At 37.4% G+C, this 18,950-nt stretch overlaps 1 protein-coding gene across 8 annotated transcripts in view; it reads left to right on the top strand.

Annotated features, from left to right (window-relative positions):
- EML1 (EMAP like 1) overlaps positions 1-18,950 on the top strand; it is a 136,712-nt gene that overhangs the window by 67,721 nt on the left and 50,041 nt on the right. For 2 of the 8 annotated variants that reach the window (XM_034418459.3, XM_034418458.3), the window contains exons 1-3: positions 825-2,150; positions 15,866-16,048; positions 17,686-17,818. In XM_034418459.3, coding sequence (XP_034274350.2) covers positions 1,844-2,150; positions 15,866-16,048; positions 17,686-17,818 — 623 coding nt within the window. In that variant the 5' untranslated portion in view covers positions 825-1,843. Of the gene's footprint in view, positions 1-824; positions 2,151-2,318; positions 2,946-4,184; positions 4,337-12,687; positions 12,712-15,865; positions 16,049-17,685; positions 17,819-18,950 lie in introns of those variants that run through there. The other 6 variants (XM_087872297.1, XM_087872282.1, XM_087872267.1 and 3 more) reach the window with 6 other exon arrangements.

Here is an 18,950-nt window from a genome sequence, read left to right as displayed (position 1 = left end):
AAAATAATAAAAGCAGGATACAAATAAATAATATAAAAATAAGTAAGAGTAGAAACTTTATATTTGGAATAAGGAACACTAAATTTAATGGGACTTTCTACTAAATTTGTTACAAGTGCATTCAATATATGTATCTGAAAAAAATTAAGTACTTCCTATGGATGATCACGTGTATACTAAATACACTATACAGAACTTTTGATCGGTTAAAAAGTCGTTTTAAAATAATTTTGGATGTCCTCCAGCTCTTCATGTCTCTAATTACAGATTTCCTTTTTGGCATCAATTAAAGCTGCAGTAAGGCCGATTACGGTGCTAAGTATAAAAGCATTTAGATTTGCACGGCACGATTTGCAAGTTTGAGGCCCACTTCTTTAACCGCAAGGCCCTTTTAATTATTTCGGACTTTCTCGGATGGAGGCGAAAACTAGAACAGAGTCTTAAGGGCCAGTTTCAGAAGCATTTTAGGGGGGGGGAATTGCCCAGCACCTCCCAGATTTTCAGAAGCAACAGGCAACGTATTCTGCTCTTCAACCAGCATCAGAAATGACTGCTTTTCCTCCAATAATGCTTATTGATTGATTGCATCGCTCCGCCCTCGATAATCTCGCGTTTCTGCCAGATTTTTTTTTCCCGCCACAATGTCTTTTTCTCTTCTTTCTCCTTTCACTTTCTCTCTGTTGGGCCTCCCGCGGTTTCCCGGACCTTCCGCAAATAATCGCCAAATTTCTTTCCCGTTTGTTCAGGCTTCTCGCTCCCGAGTCCCTATTTTGAAGGCGGGGGAGGGGCTGAAAGGAACACCCTTCCCACGACTGGGCGGGGCAGTGAGCTGCAGGCTGAGGAGGGCGTCGTTTGCAGTCGCTAAAAACCGGAAAGGTTGTTTCTGGTTCTTATCAGGAAGATCAATGTACAAAACGGTGTGTCAAGGTTGAAGGCTGTTGGAATTTATGGTTTCTCTCAATATGGAGGCAGTAATTCCTGATAAGTGCTGGGAGCGGTGTAAAGGCATTCTGCACATGCTTGGGAGCCCCGTTTTTTTTTTTCTAATTACTTTCATAATTGGAAATGCCTTCATATTTAGATGGAATCTGTTTGACAGCATCTTCTGCACTGCACCACATGCATGCAAGCAGCCCTGCGGACAGCCTGCTGTACTTCGTGATCCAGGGATTGCCTATTTTTTTTTTTTTTTTTACTGTTTCACTTTGTGGGAGGGAGCAGGGAAGAGCCCATTCCAGAGAATCTCCCACAGATTCCCTTTTTTTAAAACTTCGCGTCGGCTATTTTGACCCTTGCCCTTACAGAAGGGGGGTCTCCTTAAAAGCACGCCCTATTTGTGGAGCGGATCACCACCCGGGTAGCTTGCATGTACCAGTCCTCCGTGCTACTGTGGTGTCAAGGTTGGAAGCGCGGTTAAAGGCTGGGTGCCGGCGAGATTACCTCTTTATCTGCCTAGGAAGCCCCAGATATGCTTTATGCAATCGCCCTTCCAAGGGTGCAATTCAGCTCCCAACGTGCGAGGCAACGAGCTTGGCTATTGCCTTCGGAAAGAAATGGATGGCAACCTAAATTTGGAACGAAAGGCAGCCCGCTCGCCTCCCATTCAACGGCAGGGTAGGGGAAACGTGGTCCCTATTTCTTGCAAGTTGCGAAGAGTAGCGTCGCCCTTCTCAACTTTGCTTTTTAAGACAACGAACAGGCGACTTTTATTATGTCTAACTCCCCCCCCCTTTCCTCACCACCACCACCGCAAGACCCGGAGAGGCAGCCTCATCCTCCCCCCTCCCCTTCCAGCAGAGGAGAAAAGCGGCGGCGGCGGCGGCCCAAAGCCACGGTGGAGTGAATGCGTTGTCATGGCAACTGGCAGAGGCAGGCGGCAGGCCGGCCCCAGCCCCAGCCTTTCCTCCGCTTTTGCACTGTGTGGGTGAGCGCCCGAAAGAGCAGGAGAAGCAGCCCGAGTTTTGACGAGAGCGGGTGTGGAAAAAGGAGGGCCGAGAGGCTGGAAGGAGCGATTTGGACTAGGGCTGGGGGGGCCGAGGATCCCAAGCGGGCCGAAGAGGGGCGCGAAATTGGCTTCGGGATGATGGAGGACGGATTCTCCAGCTACAGCAGCCTCTATGACACTTCTTCGCTTCTGCAGTTCTGTAATGGTAAGAGGAGGAAAGTCAAGAGAGCGAAGCGTGCATGCGCGCCCGGAGGGGAGAACCCGAGATCAAGGGCCGCTGGGGTGGTGGGTAGTAGTAGTGGTAGTGGTGGGTGGGCATCGCCCTGAAGTCGAGCGGCCGTGGGGTGGCGGCGGGGGGGGGGGCTTCGGTTTTGTGCCTGGCTAAGATGGGCTGACTTGGCAAGTGGGATGGGTGTGCCTGTGCCGGAGAAGCTGGCAAGGAGAACCGCCCCCGCCAAGCTCCCAGCTTTCCTACTTGGAGAAAGGATGGGGCCTTTTCGGGGCTTTCTCTCTCTCTCGCTCTTTAGTTTTAGGTTAAGGGGAGAACGAGCATCGGCTTCCCCCCCACCACCACCACCACGATCTTATTTCTGCCTGGCCGAAAGAAACGCTGGGTGTTTTAGTTAAGCTTCACGGGAAGGCGAGAGGGAAGAGAGCGAGAGCTCTGCCTGCCTGCCTGGACTCTCCCACTACAGGGTTGCATATTGACGGGTGCCTGATAGAGGATCGTGAAGATTATGGAAAAGAAAGTAAACAACAACAACCACGACCACCTCACCTTCTGTGTGTACGGAGGGAGGAAAGCAGTTTTCATTTCTTGAGTTTTAACTTCTAGGAACCGCCCCGCGTTGAAATGCTAGCTCGATTGACGTGTGTTTCTCCCTTGTTTCACGGTCTTTCGTTCTAAATAAGCAAACGTTCACAGTTATAAAGAATGTGTGTATATGTGTTTGTGAATCGTATTAAAGATGGTCTTTGAAGTTTTTATGTAATTCGGACGGTGAGTTTTGTTCGTTGGCATACTGCACTGCGTGAAAGATTTATGGTTTCTTGTACAGTTATTTTTTAAAGTAAACAGAAGTCTTGAGATGGAAAATATGTTGCTTTCCAAGCTGTGTAGTTTCTGATCTGTTTCTTTGACAATATATTAAACCAAATGGTGTTTGGGATGGTGATGTAACAAAAGGCAGCTTGATTTACAGGAAACTTTTGCAATAAACATTTAAGACAGAAGACCCTTCCTGTATTGGACTAATTGGATAATATATTAATGTATGGTTTGTCAGTTGGACTTAATAGGATCTTTTAAAAATGGAATTTAAAGTATTTGTAAACATCCTAACTCAGTATTGACTAACAGGAGTTACATGTGAATATATACAGCATGTAAAGGTTTTGCTGTTCACTTAAAAAAAATCTTTGTGATTTACAGTACATGTTTCTTTGCCTGAAGAAATTATAATAGATTACAGTGTAGTTCACATATTATTTATATTTGTGTTGGTAAAAGTAAGAACTATATAAAATAGCTTATTTATGTTGGACTTTGTTAGACTATTTTTGGTAATGATAGAAAAAACAGAAAATTACTCTTAAATCAGCTAAAGGTTGGGATTATTTAAAGCAATTTTTATACTGTGTTGTGAAAATTAAATATTGGGTTTGCATCTCTTTTTCATTGTTTGCATTTTTGTTTAGATATATTTAAAGTAAGTAAAGTTAAGATCAGTAAATTATACTTTTGGATAGATAAAACTATATATCTATTGCTTTTAATAGAGCTTCATCTGTGCCTTTTTCCCATGTGAATTTAACTTTATTAGGATTTACTTTGAGGTAAAGATGTAGAACTGGACTGTCAGCTTGCTATGTTGGATAGATCAGCTGATAATATAACTTCTGTCTTATAAAGTGGCAAGTAGAGCTAAGGTTATATAGAACCTGTTTAAAAGGAAGATTACTTGTAAGTTATGTTAATACTGTACTTCAGAAGAGTGTTCTAGTTATAGAAATGATGTGAAAGAAATTGAGTGCATATGAATATTTTATAATCTAAATAAGGAATTTTTTTTTACAGAACAGTTAGGAAAAATGTGGACTCTTCAGATATTGTAGAAGTACAACTTCCACCTTCTTTCACTATTGGCCATGTTGGTTAGATAGTTCAGTAATATCAGAGAGCACAAATGCCTCTAGATATTGAGCAAATAAATAGAATGTTTGCATTCTATTCTCTTTAGGGGATTAATTCCACAATCAGGATTCTGCTATAATAAAGATCGTGCCTTGTTACCTACTCTTGATGGTGTCATCTGATGAAGATTCATCAATTGCATAGTGGCTAATGAGAAGTGGGATATTTTTCAGGTGTTCTGGCCATAAAGTCTTAAGGTTTGTTAGACTTTATTTTGAAATGAAAATAATTTTGAGGGTAGTATATTTAGAATAAAATCTTCAGAAGTAATGTAGACTTGCAAAATATCTGCAAGCTGTTAGCCTGATCCTTCTTAAGAGTACAACCCAAGCACAAAACTTAATCTTGATATTAAAAAGTATACAAATCCCATAGTACAGTGGCCACGAAAATAAACAGGATTGGCCCCAACATCACCATCTGGAAACTTCCAGCCAGATAGGATAAAAATCTATGCAAGTCAGACATGAAAAACCACATACTTGTGAAAACATTTTGTTGTCTTAGCTACAATTGGATGGGTTAACAGACTGCTTTAAGTCATAAACCACACTGCTTGGATTCATATAGCTTGCTAAACCAAATTAGACAAACTGTGTCATGGCATAGACATGTGAACAAGCTTGCTATGGCTTATTCACCAGACCAGGATTAGGAAGTAATCATCTAGCAAAACATTTGACGAAGTATTCCATGTCATGCTAATTAGCAAGATAGTTAAATATTTTCTGGCTGCCATAACAAGCATATATATCAGTGGGTGCTTTGTACACCCATGGGTACTCAAAGAATGCTAATCAATGGTTTCTTATCAAATTGAACAGAAGCATCAAGTAGACTTCTACAAGGATCAGTCCTGGGATCTGTTTTTTATATTTTTTAATGACTTGGATAAACAGGTGGGAGAAAGCTTCTTTAGTTTACAACTGACTAAAATTGGAGGGAATAACTAATAAACAGAGCCAGTTTGCTGTGATGCTTAAAGCAAAGATATCAAACTCAAGGCTTGGGGGCTGGATCCGGCCCATGGGGTGCCTAGATCTGGCCAGCGGGGCTGCCGTAGAAACAGCAAAGGACCGGCCCGTGGTGCCTCTGCCAGCAGTGTCTTGGATAACGGAGGGATGAACAGGCAGACAGACCAATAGATGATAGATCCCACTTAGTTTGCCAGCAATCATATTCTCCTTCCCAACTCCAACAATAGATTTTTCTTCTTAACCTATTTGATCTTTTATTGCCCAACTTGCCTTTAGAGTACTATGCATGTAATAAACTTTACCTACTCCAGCTAAATGCTTTACTAGATTATTTTATTTCCTTTATCTGTGTGGGAGATCATGTGACATGCAAACAGGGCTTAGCTGTTCCATTCTGTCATAGACTTGATCCAGGTAATTTGGGGCCCAATCTGTGAAGTGGACATACATGAAAGCTCACTTTTGCCTCTCTGCAATCATGTAATTAGATATCCAAGGCATAATCATCACCCAACTTTAAATGACTCGTTAGTCCAGTTGAGACTAACTGCTGCACATGATCTCCCTGGGTTAAATTAGGCTGATTAAACTGATTCACTTCAGGGATGGGGACAGGATGATCAGTGGTGGGATTCAACCCACTTAACAACTGGTTCACCAAAAATGTGAGTGCATGCACGCGTGTACGGCTTCTGCTACGCAGCGAGGGTCGACCAAGCAACCTTTTGGGGCCTGCTCTGCTCCATCTCTGCTCTCCAGGGCAGCGGCTGCTTCTGCTGACCCGGAGACCACATGGAGCGTCTCTGTGAGCAAGCAAGCCTCAGCAAAGGACGGCTGCAAGATCTCTGCTGCAGTGCTTTAGGTAAGAAGAATCTGGATGTAGTTTGAGGCCAGAGGGGGGTGGCAGCGAGCAGGGCAAGGTCGGAACCGGGGAATGACACATTCCCCGGCCGAGGTGGGTGGCAAGCGGGCAACGCCTCCAGGGCAAGGCCGGAGCTGGGGAATGGCACATTCCCCAACCCAGCCGAGGCAGGTGGTGAGTGGATGGCAGCTCCGGGGCAAGGCCGGAGCTGGGGAATGCTGTGTCTCTGGGGCCCAAACCGAGGCGAAGGGTGAGTGGGGGGCATTCTTACCTTTGGTGAGCAGAGCGAAGTACGCAGGCGAGGTACGGAAATTAGCTGGACCGCGTGGCGTAGGGAAAATAATATATAGGGTGGGCGGGGCTAACAGTGGCCAATTTACCGGTTCTCTGAACTGCCCAAATTCATAACCGGTTCTCCCGAACCGGCTGAATCCCACCCTTGAAGATATGATTAAAATAGTAATGTAAGTGTCTTTAGTTCTGTGGAGTATGTTATCATTTTTAAAAATTCTAATATAGGGAATATAAACGGGAATCAGACCTTGGGAAAGGACACGATCAAAGAAAAAAGTAATATGAAAATTAAGAATTGATGAAAAAGCACTGAAAAGAGAAGGATTTTGTAATTCTAAACAATTTACATTATAAACAACTTAAACTAGATCAGCTTACAAAGATTTAATGTGTCATTGAGTATTCAATCTTAATAATAATAATCTTCTAATAATACTAATAATTTTCTAGTACTAAATTGGGACAGTGAAGAATTAAAAGCATTTGAGGAGGAATCTAATTAGAAGCTTGAGGAAGAAGTTAAGACTAGAAATGTCTTGCCCTGAGCCTAATATGGATTTAGTAGAAAAATTTCTTGCTGACAGCACATAATTTCAGTTTATCAACAATTACTGTCAGTTAACATCAAGTTAAAGGAATCAAAATATGTCTTGGAATAGCATTAATGGAAACGGAGAGGAATGCCCTAAGGAAATTGTATTAAATAACAACTAGTTATCCTTTATAATGTAACACTGGAGGGGCCTTGATACAGATGGGAGTTTGAAGATATGATCTGTGCTATTTATTACTAATGATATTGCTCATGCTTTTGCTAATGAATAATGCTGGTTAGTGTGTTCTCACCACCAGTATCTTGGAGGCATACTCCTTCTGGCTTCTCCATGAGGCTAGAAATGGTTTGAAGGCAGATTCCAGGAGGTTATTATTGGCTCTTTTTGGGAGTAGGAGGCAATGCAAATTTCTGATCAATAAAACCCCGATACTATTCTGCATTAAAGTAATCCCAGGAGTACTTGATTTCAGATTGAATTGATCCATCAAAATTATATCCCCTGGGAGAAACTGCTGCGAATCCCCCAATTCTCTATACTTATGGAAGTCTAGGTGCTTCTTTTCTATGACAACACCTATATTTTGGAACAGCTTAATGCTTGAGTGAATTATTACCTTCCAAAAACTAATTACATTACCGGACTGATGGTGATTATTGTAATGGCATTTTTTATAATTTGTAATTTGTACCGTGAATATTTGATTCCTGTGTCTTCATTATTGGAAATTTCAAAACATTCAGGATTGCAGCAATAAACAATGTGACTTGGCATAAAATGCATGTTCCAAACTAACATAGTTAATTGGCCATCTTGACATAAAAATAAATTTCTGGATGATAGGTCCACTATATAATAGCTTTTAGCAATTCTTAAGCATTTATTTCCTGTTGCCTGTTTCTTCTGCTGTTTAGTTATTCTACTTACCCTCTGTTATCATTGAATGAAATCTCCAACCACATTTGAACCCACCTTAAATATAGTGAAATTTTGCCCCTTTAGATGAAGTAATATATACTTGTGATGGCGAACCTATGGCATGCGTGCCCAAAGTGGCACACGGAGCCATGTCACCTGGCACATGTGGCGTTGCCCGTTCCTCTTCTGGGTTTCTGGCGCGAATGCGAGTGCGACCATCAGCTGGCCTTTTTGTGTGCGGCAGTGCCAGAAACTGGAGGAGGTGGTGTTCCGTTTTCCTGTGTGAGCATGCTCGCCGGCCAGCTGATAGTTGTAAGCGCATGCACGCCAGGAACCTGGAAGACTAGCTGGCCAGGGAGTATCCATGCATCAGAAACCGGAAGTTCATTTTTGGGGTCGTGCATGCATCATTGGCAGCTCCTCTTCCGGGTCGCGGCCCAGACGCATGTGCACACTACCTTTTCGGCACTCGGTGCTAAAAAGGTTCGCCATCACTGATACATGCCATCACTTACCTAGACGAGTCACCAGTTATTTTGACATGCAAAACAGAAATCCCGTATTTTGCCAAGCTAAGCACAAAAACAGGTAGCAGTAACAAAATTAAATAACATAGACTTGCTGCTATCATGGTATCCAATATCAGTGTGAAGTAACTATCTCCTATCTATACCTTTTCTCTGCAAGGAGTATAAATCCTTCCATTCCCCACCATCCAGTCAGAGCTGAAGAGGCTTCTTGGATGAGAAGTGAAATGTCTTCAGAGAAAAACAAAAAAGTCCATTTGCCTCTTAAAAAGCAACTTTGGGACAACCTTGACCTGGATGACTGAGAATCTCCATAGACAATTGTCCTTACCACAAGATTATCTTGCTTTTATTCACAGATAGTGAATGCCAATCCTAAGAAAACAAACCCTAGCTGATTTCATGGAAACACAGTGCCATGGGAGCAGAGAATTTGCCAGAGTATTTAAAATTCAATGTTTAGTTGATCATGACAGACACAGCTTGTTAATTTTTCAAAGATGGAAGTGTAATACAAAAAGATGGGGGGGGGTTGTATCCTTTTCAGTCTACACTTATATATGATAATTGATGAAAAGTTATTGAGTGATTTGATGAAAGCACTAATGTTTTGGATTCTGAGTGACTTTTTGGTCTTCCTTTTTATCTTTTTTTATCCATGTCAAGAAGGTTCAAGATTGAGCATTCATCCAAGTGAATCAGTCTTCTCTTTTTTTTTTTGACACAGAACCACTGCTATATTAATCAAATAGGAAGCTGTTTTATAGTCTTAAAAAATTGGTGGCATAGCTGATTTCTAATTGTCTGTATTAGATATCATACTTTTTTTTAAATCAAAGTCTGTGTTGGAGATAGCTTACCAGTAAACACCAACCATCCTTTACAACTGAATTGACTATGGCATATAATCTACAATAATTTAGTTGTGGCTGACTAATCATACACACTGGATTAGGAGGATAGGGTTTTGCTATAGTTTTGTATCATTTCCCCCAGAAATGTTACTATTTTTGTTCATATAATATTAACTTCAATGTGTTAGGCATTTTTTCAGGGATAAGGAAACAAGGTACAGTAGAACCTCTGGTCACGAACGCTTCTGGCCAGGACTAAATTGGGTTCTGGCCAAAAAATTCATAATTTTTTCCCCAGCCGATTTCCCCTTCTGTGCCATTTTTTTTTTGTAAGCGCCAAATTTCCAAAATTAGGTTCGGGTCACAACCAAATTAGTTTGTGACCAAACTTATGGAACGAATTATGGTTGTGACCAGAGAATAACAAAACAAATGAAGCAACTTCTTGGCCAATCTTTCTATAATAGTTACTTATAATTCAGTATTAAAATTGATTAAAAGCGAACAATACGTTCTTATCATTATGCTATTAGGCCTGCTATGGGTTAGATCTGCTAAGTGTCACAAAATTTAATTTTTCATGGAATTTCTGTCTCATACACAATCTCATAAATTTCTAAGCCAATATTTAAGTTTTTGCCAGATTATAAACAAAATTAAGTGCTCCTCTATGAATCTGCTACATGTTTATACTGCTATTTAGCTTGTACCTTCTAATTGAAAGTATATCAAAAACCTGCATGTAGCTAATTAAATTTTGATTTAGATGCCACTGTAAAAAGTAAAAAATTGTGAAAGTGAAGCCAGGTATTATGACAACTGTAAAAAACAATATAAGTCTTAAATCACTTTAAATGCATGTTAAGGTTTTGTAACATTTTTCTCATTTTCTGTTTGTTTAGAGAAAAGACAAAAATCAGGAGTCGGAGTTAGTATCCTTACCCATGTTTCTTGTTAACTTAAGAATCTGCAACATAAGAAATGAAAGTGGATACAAATATTGTTCTTGTTGCATCTGGTTTTGCCTTAGTTTTAAAATTCTACACATACTCTATAGGAAAATATATTTTAAAGAAATGCCTGGGCCAAATTTGGCTAACTTCAGGCCACAAACTTTCATGTGGCTTTCCAATTATTTTGCACAGCCACTAAATAAGGGTCTCAGACTTCGACTATCACACATGCCTTATAAGGACTAGTTAATTAGCTGAAGGACTTCAACATCTTTGAAGATCTTTCAGACATATACATGAAATCTAATGAGTGAAAATGAAGAATATTTCAATATGACATTCATAACAAATTCATAAAATAAAATAATAACAATAAGATTCTTGGGAAGGACTTGATAGGTGGATTAAAATGCCAAACCCAGTCTAAACATCTGGCTGCCTGAGCGATGGACTATAACAATTGTGAAATAGCTATTGCTGAAATATACCGTATTTTTCGGACTATAAGACGCACTGGAGTATAAGACGCACCTTAGTTTTTGGGGAGGAAAATAAGAAAAAAGAGAAAAGCTGATTGGGGGGTGGATCGGCCTCCCGGAATACCCCCAATCAGCTGTTCCCTGAGGTGAACTTTAGCAACAGGTTCGTTGATTGTGAGCTCTGTGCCTTGCTTTTTTTTCAGCCTCTCAGACGAAGGTTATAAGATGCACCCAAATTTTCACCCTCTTTCTGAGGGTAAAATGGTGCGTCTTATACTCTGAAAAATATGGTAACTGCAAGCAAAAACATTTCACTTTCATCAATTAGCCTGTGATGTGTTTTTTTATTAACTAGAACACCAATGTTTTATTACATTAATCAGTTAATAGTTAATATTTTTGCATCCATTAAGTCCATTATGCCCAATCCACCTTTTCTTTCTCTTCTCTCTCCTGGTTGAGCAAAATAAGCTTTCTTTTCTTTAATCTTTTTTGTTGCTAATTTCTCCTTCTCTTTATTGCTTGTCTAGGTAAAGTTCTTCCTTCCTTTGCCTAGAATGCCACTTACAACCAAGAAGGATACATTATCATAGGCTCTTATTAATCAGATTTGTTGAAAATTAAAATGGGATAAATTATATAATCTTAGAAACTAGAAATTTAGAAACTTTAGCACCTCTTTTCTCAGTGAGTATGTCATAAGGGCAAGAATATTTTGCTCCTCTTGTCTACTTCTTGAAGTACCTCAGAAATCAAGTTCATCAAGTATTGCTAATTCTTTCCTTTTGTCCAGATTTTACGCCTTCCAGTGCCTTGTAGCTTTCTGATCCAACTAGATAACCTAGATCAGTTATTCTGGAAAACTTTTAAGCTCCATCTCTTTAAAGACTTTAAAAGATTGCTATTATACACTACAGAACTGAGGTGGTTTTTTTAAATTAACAATCATTAACCACATCGATATTCTCATGGATCATTATTAGTCAAACCTAAAACTATAAAGAAATATGAAATGTAAATCAAAATTTAATTAAGTCTACAAAGTTTAAATACAATATAATGATAAGTATATATACTTATCAACTTATGTATATTTAAAAGTAAGAAGAAAGTAAAATAGCACATAATATAGTGCAATCAATATTTAAATAGTTCCTTGAATGTCAGAAAAAATGTGATTTTTAGTGAGGTTCCAATCCTTTAATTTAGGATTCTAAATGTTATTTTATTCATAACTGAATTTCTTTTCAACTACATTCCATAATGAGACATTTCTGTATTTTATACTTAACATATCTGCTATATGCTATTAGCCCTTTGCACAAGTTTATTAGAAAACTATAAAAAAATCCTTTGAATATAATGATATCAATAAATATGAATGAAAACAAAAAATAAAATTAATAAATATTAAAATAAGTTAATATAATATACTAATGGGTTATAACATTCTTCCAATGGAGACAAAATCATCAAATATATTAATAAGATAATATTTTTTGATTCTCAACATTCATTTCATTACAATATTCATATATGGATGCTTTTTGTTCAGTATTATGTCTTTATCATACAAAGCCATATAAGAAGATATATCCTAGTGCATGAAACACAAGGTTAAGCATTTTAAAATTTATCTCATAATCCTAGGGTTAGAAAGGATGCCTTCTAATCCACCCTCTGCCTAAGAATTCGCATATAAGTACCAACCCAAATAAATGGCTGTCCAACCTTTGCTTGGAAACCTTCACTGATGGAGCCCCCAAAACTCCTGGAAGCAAACTTTAATATTTCCCTTTAAAAATAAGAGGATTTAGAAGTATTTGCATTGGCATTCATTATTTATATGCAATTTTGTTCCTTGGGGTCAAGAAACAATTTTGTTCCTTGGGGTCGAACTAGATGGGGTTGAACTAAATTGTATTGTATTGTGTTTTACATACAGTAGTGGCCTAGCAATAATTGATTTTCACTAGGATAATAAGGCATTATACAGAAAGGAGAGGTTTGCTATTTCCCAGAAACTTATCACTGTCTCCTCCAAAACTTGATTTTCACTGATACTATGGAAGTGGGAAGCAACTTAACTAGCAGTTAACTTCCTCAAAACCTTATCAATGAACAGTGACCAAACTCTGCACCAGTCTTAATGAGGTAAATATATGAATAATCTTAAAACAAACTCAGCTTTGATGAGATGCATCTACACAATTTTTCTTGGCAAAAGTACAGAACTGCTATTGTGTTACTCAGAAGTATTTAGTAAGGATGTACAAGAGTTCTTCAGAAAGAATCTACTTGTAAATCTTCAAATCTTTTTTATGAGAAAAGGCAATGCTACTTTAGGGAGTTGCAAACTTGCACAATGTTCAAACTGTCAAGTACTTTTCCAGAATTAAATGCCAAGGAACTGTGAGGTCCTAAAATTTAGCCATTAGCCCTAGTAGCTTGGTGATTTCTCATTCAAATACTATCCAGATCCATTTCTGATTTATTTTTGAATACAAAGGTTGCCAAGTTTGCTCACTTGTTGGGACTGATGGTGTTACAGAAGTTAGTTTTGAATAGTTTGCCTTGATTGTTTCTGATGCTTAATTTGTATTTTCTGTGTGCTGCATTTTAATGTTTGCAAGCTGCTTTCAGTATTTTAAGTAAGTGCAAAAAATAAATCAAAATATATCCACACTCACAAATGTGCTACTACAAATAATATGACTGACATTAGAATGGCAGTTTACCTTTCTCAAAAATGAAATAATTAAAAAACAAACCTGGAATAAAGTTTTTCCAAATTAAACATTTTTATCTCATATTACTATAATTCTTTTCAAATTCCTGTTTCTTCAGTTATCTATTTGCTCAAAAGAGATTTCTGACTATTGAAATCCCATATAGTTATTTTAAAAATATAATTTGGTTACTGCAATCATGTTTTATGGTGAAAAAACAAGGTTAATGGAAATACATAAAGCTTTACCAATTGAGTATTGGATGCCTCTCAAAAATTCAGAAAAGTGCACAGCTATAGCTTCCAAATGTATACAGTATATGTTGTGCAGCTGCATATCATGGAACTGTTTGATGTTTCACTATTCATAAGCACATGATCTACAGTCCTGAAAAAAACAGGCTATATTTTTTGCTTCCAGTTAGCATTGCTAGAAAAACAAACTGTTCTACCTTTCATTATAGAGACTCTGGAGTTTACAGCAGAAATTTCTTAGTTAGAGACTGACTTAGTTTATGAGATAATTGTGGTTAAGCTTCACAGGCCTTTCCCCACACACAAAAGGAGAGAATGTACAACATCAGCATCTGTAATTACAAGGAAATATAAAAACTCTGGGCTGACCTAACTTTGTTTGAAAAGTAGGAGCTGGAAATTTTCTTTAGTTTCGAGCTTTGCTGCTTCCATTTTTCTACTGCTTCTAAATTCAATATCTCCAGAGGGGTCTTGAATTTACAAGAACAGACTGGACAAGTACACAGATTACCTTGAACAATCAAACAAATCAAAGATAAGATGTACAATTCTGTTTAAATTGCTTAATGGTTTCCAAAATGTAATTAATGCATATCAATATATTTAGGTTCTTTTGTGTATGTGCATGTACATGTGTTTGTGTATTCATATTCCTCATCTCATGTAGGCTTAGGCCAGGAGTCCCCAACCTGTGGGCCGCAGCTCACTACCGGGCCACATGAGTGGCTGGCCAGTGCGCTCACTTGTGTGCACACACCTCACTTGCACTAGCGTCATGGTGAGTGTCGTGCACATGCTTTCAGCCCCGTTTGTGTTGAATGTGTGCTTATGGTCCCATTTGCGTCACACACAGCCCCGTTCACACATGCGCATGCATGCATAAAGGCGCCTGCCCCTCCTCCCCTCCAGGCTGCCAACATAGAAAGGTTGGGGAACTCTGGCTTAGGCCATCTTCATACCTAATTTCAGTCAGATCCTCACAGTAATTTTTTAATTCATATTTCATATTTCATATTGTACTGTACTGTATATTTCATATTGCACTGTAATTGAACATTTGATTTTAAGAACTATGTTTTATGGTGTATTATGTAACACTGATGATCAATGATAAATTTGAAGTTATTTTTCTTGGATCATGCTGGATTATCTTTGGGCTTGGTTTTGACAGTTGTCATATTTGCAGCCATTACAGTCAAGTGATCAAAATCTGGAAGCTCAGCAATTATGATGAGACAGCATTTCAGTCATGTGATCTCCAGTTGCAACCTTCTTTGCCAGCTTCCCAGAAGCAAAATTAATGCAAATGGAAACCACATTACATCCTTGCTTAATGACCTACAGTGATTTGCTTAATGATGACAACTGGAAGTATTTGAATTTTCACTGGTAATCAAGGCAGTCATGTAATGTTGTGTTTTACGTTGCTTAGCAATGGAAATTCTGGCCCTTCTGGTTGTTATCATTAAATAAGGACTATCTGTAATTTGTATTTCTTCAGATCTTGCTCAGTTCAGCTAAAAGATGGGTTTAACCTTCCCCTCTTACCTTCCTATTTAATTGTTCACAGTGCTTAACTAAACACTGTGAGGAGGAATGTTTCCAATGACATCACATATTAATTAGAGTAAGAAAAAGAATGGTGTGATGAGTATTTCCATTTACACTGAGCATTTTGTGCAAGCATATGGGCATCCATGATGAACTAGATATTTTTTTCCCTTCCATTTTATTGTTTCCAATTCTCAAAGGCTCCCTGCAGTTTTCTTGGCAAGAATTAATATAAAGATCCTGCTTTTTAGTCTATAAGAAATATACCAGGAGATAGTCTCTGTAGTATTTTTCTTTTGTCTAGGTTTATCTGGATCACACAATTTATGTGAAGATATTTATAGTTAATAGGAGAAATTCACCTTTCTGCACCTTTTTGAATTATATTTTGACCATATACACACAAACTGCAGAGGGAAGGGGAAATTATATTCTCTATGAATTACTGGCAGAATGTTTCAATTTAAAGGAGAATTAACTGAATTCTATTTTGACAAGAGTGATTGTTTTCTAATAAAAGCAGCAATATACCTGTATCTTTCTCTGTTTGTTGGGAGAAGCTTTCTTCAGATAGTTTTTACAATTATGTTTAAGCTGCAGATCTATCAATATTTACCTTGAAGCAAGCATAATGTAACAGGACTTCAAAGTTAAGGGTTGGGGTTTTAACTTCTAATTGAGAGCAGTCTAAAGTTGGTTAGAAGATAGGCAGAAATATCAATGTTTTAAATGAGTAAAATAAAATAAAATAATAAAATACATATGTATTTTTAGATGACAGTGCTTCTGCTGCCAGTAGCATGGAGGTGACAGACCGCATAGCTTCACTTGAACAACGTGTTCAGATGCAGGAAGATGACATTCAGTTGCTCAAGTCCGCTCTGGCAGATGTCGTTAGGCGTTTAAATATTACTGAGGAGCAACAGGCCATGCAGAACAGGAAAGGACCTACCAAAGGTATTAACCTCCCATTCAAGTTCACCTGTATATATTACAATGAAAATATTTTAACCAGTTAAAATGAATGGAATTATCTGAAAATATTTCTTGCATAATATTTTTCTCAGTTGGATAGTTATCAGTTGTACGGTTTAACCTAAATATTGAATCTAAAGTATATATTTTTAAAAAGTCTTCTAAGAAGTGTACCCAGATAAGTATTTTTCAAATTTCTAATCAGGTCTCAGTTTACTTTTCTGTTAAATTTGACTGGAATTCATATTTCTGTTTTTTAATGAATATTAGCTAATATTTGTCTATATGAATATTTTTGGTTGTATTAAAGAATGCAAAGAATATTTAAGTTAAAGTATACCAAATTTTTCCAGAAATATTTGAGGTCAACTGTGTTTTTGCAGAATTTTACTCTAAATATTTGTATATCATGGCACAGAAAACAACACCTGACCTTTTTCATTATCTTGTATATCTAAGTAAAACATCTAAATATGTTACTGTTTATGAAATGACAGATTTTATGTATCTGGTGCTGTCCTACATTTTATTTTATGGGATTAGGAAGATTATTTGTTTCTCAAAATCTCTTTATACTTCTATATCAAGGAAGGGCAATTTGACTATTTAAGCATTTTTGCCACAGTCATGTAGCTGAAGTTTATAGCAAATGACAAAGCATAAGTTTTGAAATTTCCTTACCTACTGCCCTGTATAAACTCCAATTTTCAGGGCCAGAAGGAATATGCTAAAGGCTGTGATAGTATTTTCTGAAAATGAGTGAATTTCTGTATTAATAAGATGCAAGTAAATATTGTTTCTACCTTCTAGAACAAGAACAGCAGACACAGGGAACAACAAAGTCAATCTGTCTAACATTAATAGGAAATTTTAGAGCTAATAATAAATTTAGTATGAATCTTGAAGAACATGTCTTATCAATCTAATCTTCATATTTTGGATTGATTTATTTCTTAATATATTGTTGAAATGTTATATATTGATACCAGCTATGCGTTTAACAAGACATTCAAGAAATTTTGACTAGCAGGTTAATCAGATTTGAATTGAAGGTGAGATAGTTAACTAGACACTTAGCTTGCAAATTATTCTCAAAGATTGTGCTCAGTGATTTCATATAAAAATGATGTAGAGTATTGAGTGGAAATACTAGGGATTCAGTCTTGGACTATATACTTCAGCATTTTTTACTAATAACACAGATGGAGAAGTTATCAGATTTGCAGATGATACAATTGGGTGGAATGATTAAGTGTTTAGAAGATTAAAAAAATGAAATGGTCTCAATAAATCAAAGAAATGGTCTGAAAATAGCAAACCAACTTCTTAAAAATGCAGTGTTTTATTTAGAAAAAAAGAAAGAAATGCACAGATATAGAATGGCAGATTTAGTCCTTGTGGAAAAGGATCTTCCAGTACTGTATTACTACTACCTAGTAATAAATTACAAATTGAATATATATCTCCAGTTGCCACAAGAGAACTTTCCAAATAATGGGTAGTCATCTTTCCACTTTATTTTGCAATAATTAGGTCTTACTTCAAGTATTGTGTACACTTCTGAACTTGTAAATTTCAGCATTTATTTGTTTGTTTGTTTATTTGTTTTCATTTCACAGCAAGACCACTAGTTCAAACACTGCCTTTAAAGACTACTGTCAATAATGGAACTGTCTTACCAAAGAAATCTAGTGGTTCTCTACCTTCTCCATCAGGAACCAGGAAAGAAATTGTATCACCAGCAGCAAAAAGGTATCATCAAGTTATTATTTATTATTTATTTATTATTTATTAATTAATTCAATTTGTATGCCGCCCCTCTCTGAAGACTCAGGGTGGCTCAAAATGCATTTAAAATCATTATAAAAAACATTTAAAAATTAAAAACATTAAAAACATTAAAACTCATTCAAACCATTCATGGCCGGATCTCGCCGGATCGCAAGAGCGAGATCAACGGCCCCAGGTCTGCTGGAAAAGGCAGGTCTTCACCGCTTTTCGGAAGGCCAACAGGGTGGGGATGGTCCGGACCTCAGGAGGTAACTGGTTCCAGAGAGCTGGGGCAGCCACAGAGAAGGCCCTCCCCCGCGGGCCCGCCAGCCGGCATTGTTTAGCTGACGGGACCCGGAGGAGACCAACTCTGTGAGATCTTACCAGTCATTGGGAGTTATGCGGTAGAAGGCGGTCTTGAAGATAATATATTTAATATATGTTAATATATGTTAATATACTGCGTATCTTTAGTTTTAAAATTACTATTCTGAGTGTTTCCCTCTCAGTAATATTTTCAGTCAATGGCTTAGTACCAATCTTAACTCATTTTCTGACTGTCTTCTATAAAGTAATATAATAAACATGGTAAAATAATTAATAAGAATCATATTAATGAGGTGATATATTAGGCTATTTTCAGATGTTTTGTTTGTGTTTAATTCTTTCACTATCGAGTACCATAGATAATATATTTTATAATAAAAGCCGTAATAAAATTAATGATGTTAACATGGGAAAAGACTGTAAATACTTACATCCACTAATAGATCAGTAAAAAGGAGAGGGAGGGTCAGGGTACCCATAACTTTCTCATTATAATAAACTTGCCTACTCTGAATTCTTTACTCCACGTCTTTCTTTTTTTGGTTTTGTAATAACAAAAGGATTAGAAATTTCATTTTATTTTATTTACAGTGTTTTAATTATTTTTTTCCTCAATGTTTTTTGTTCAAGTAGTTTTGTACTTAATTTTTTTTTATTTCAAATAGTTTTACAGAAAACATTTATACTGTATTTTATCAGATTTTGATAGGTAAAATTACAAGCCATTTTCAAGTTATAGCTAAAACCCATAAACAGCTCTTTTTTGAGAATAACATTATCACATAGA

This window comes from Pantherophis guttatus, chromosome 1, assembly GCF_059756535.1.
Source record: "Pantherophis guttatus breed Tessera chromosome 1, ASM5975653v1, whole genome shotgun sequence".
In the NCBI taxonomy this organism is placed as follows: domain Eukaryota; kingdom Metazoa; phylum Chordata; class Lepidosauria; order Squamata; family Colubridae; genus Pantherophis; species Pantherophis guttatus.
This window is presented reverse-complemented; position numbering and strand designations above follow the sequence as displayed.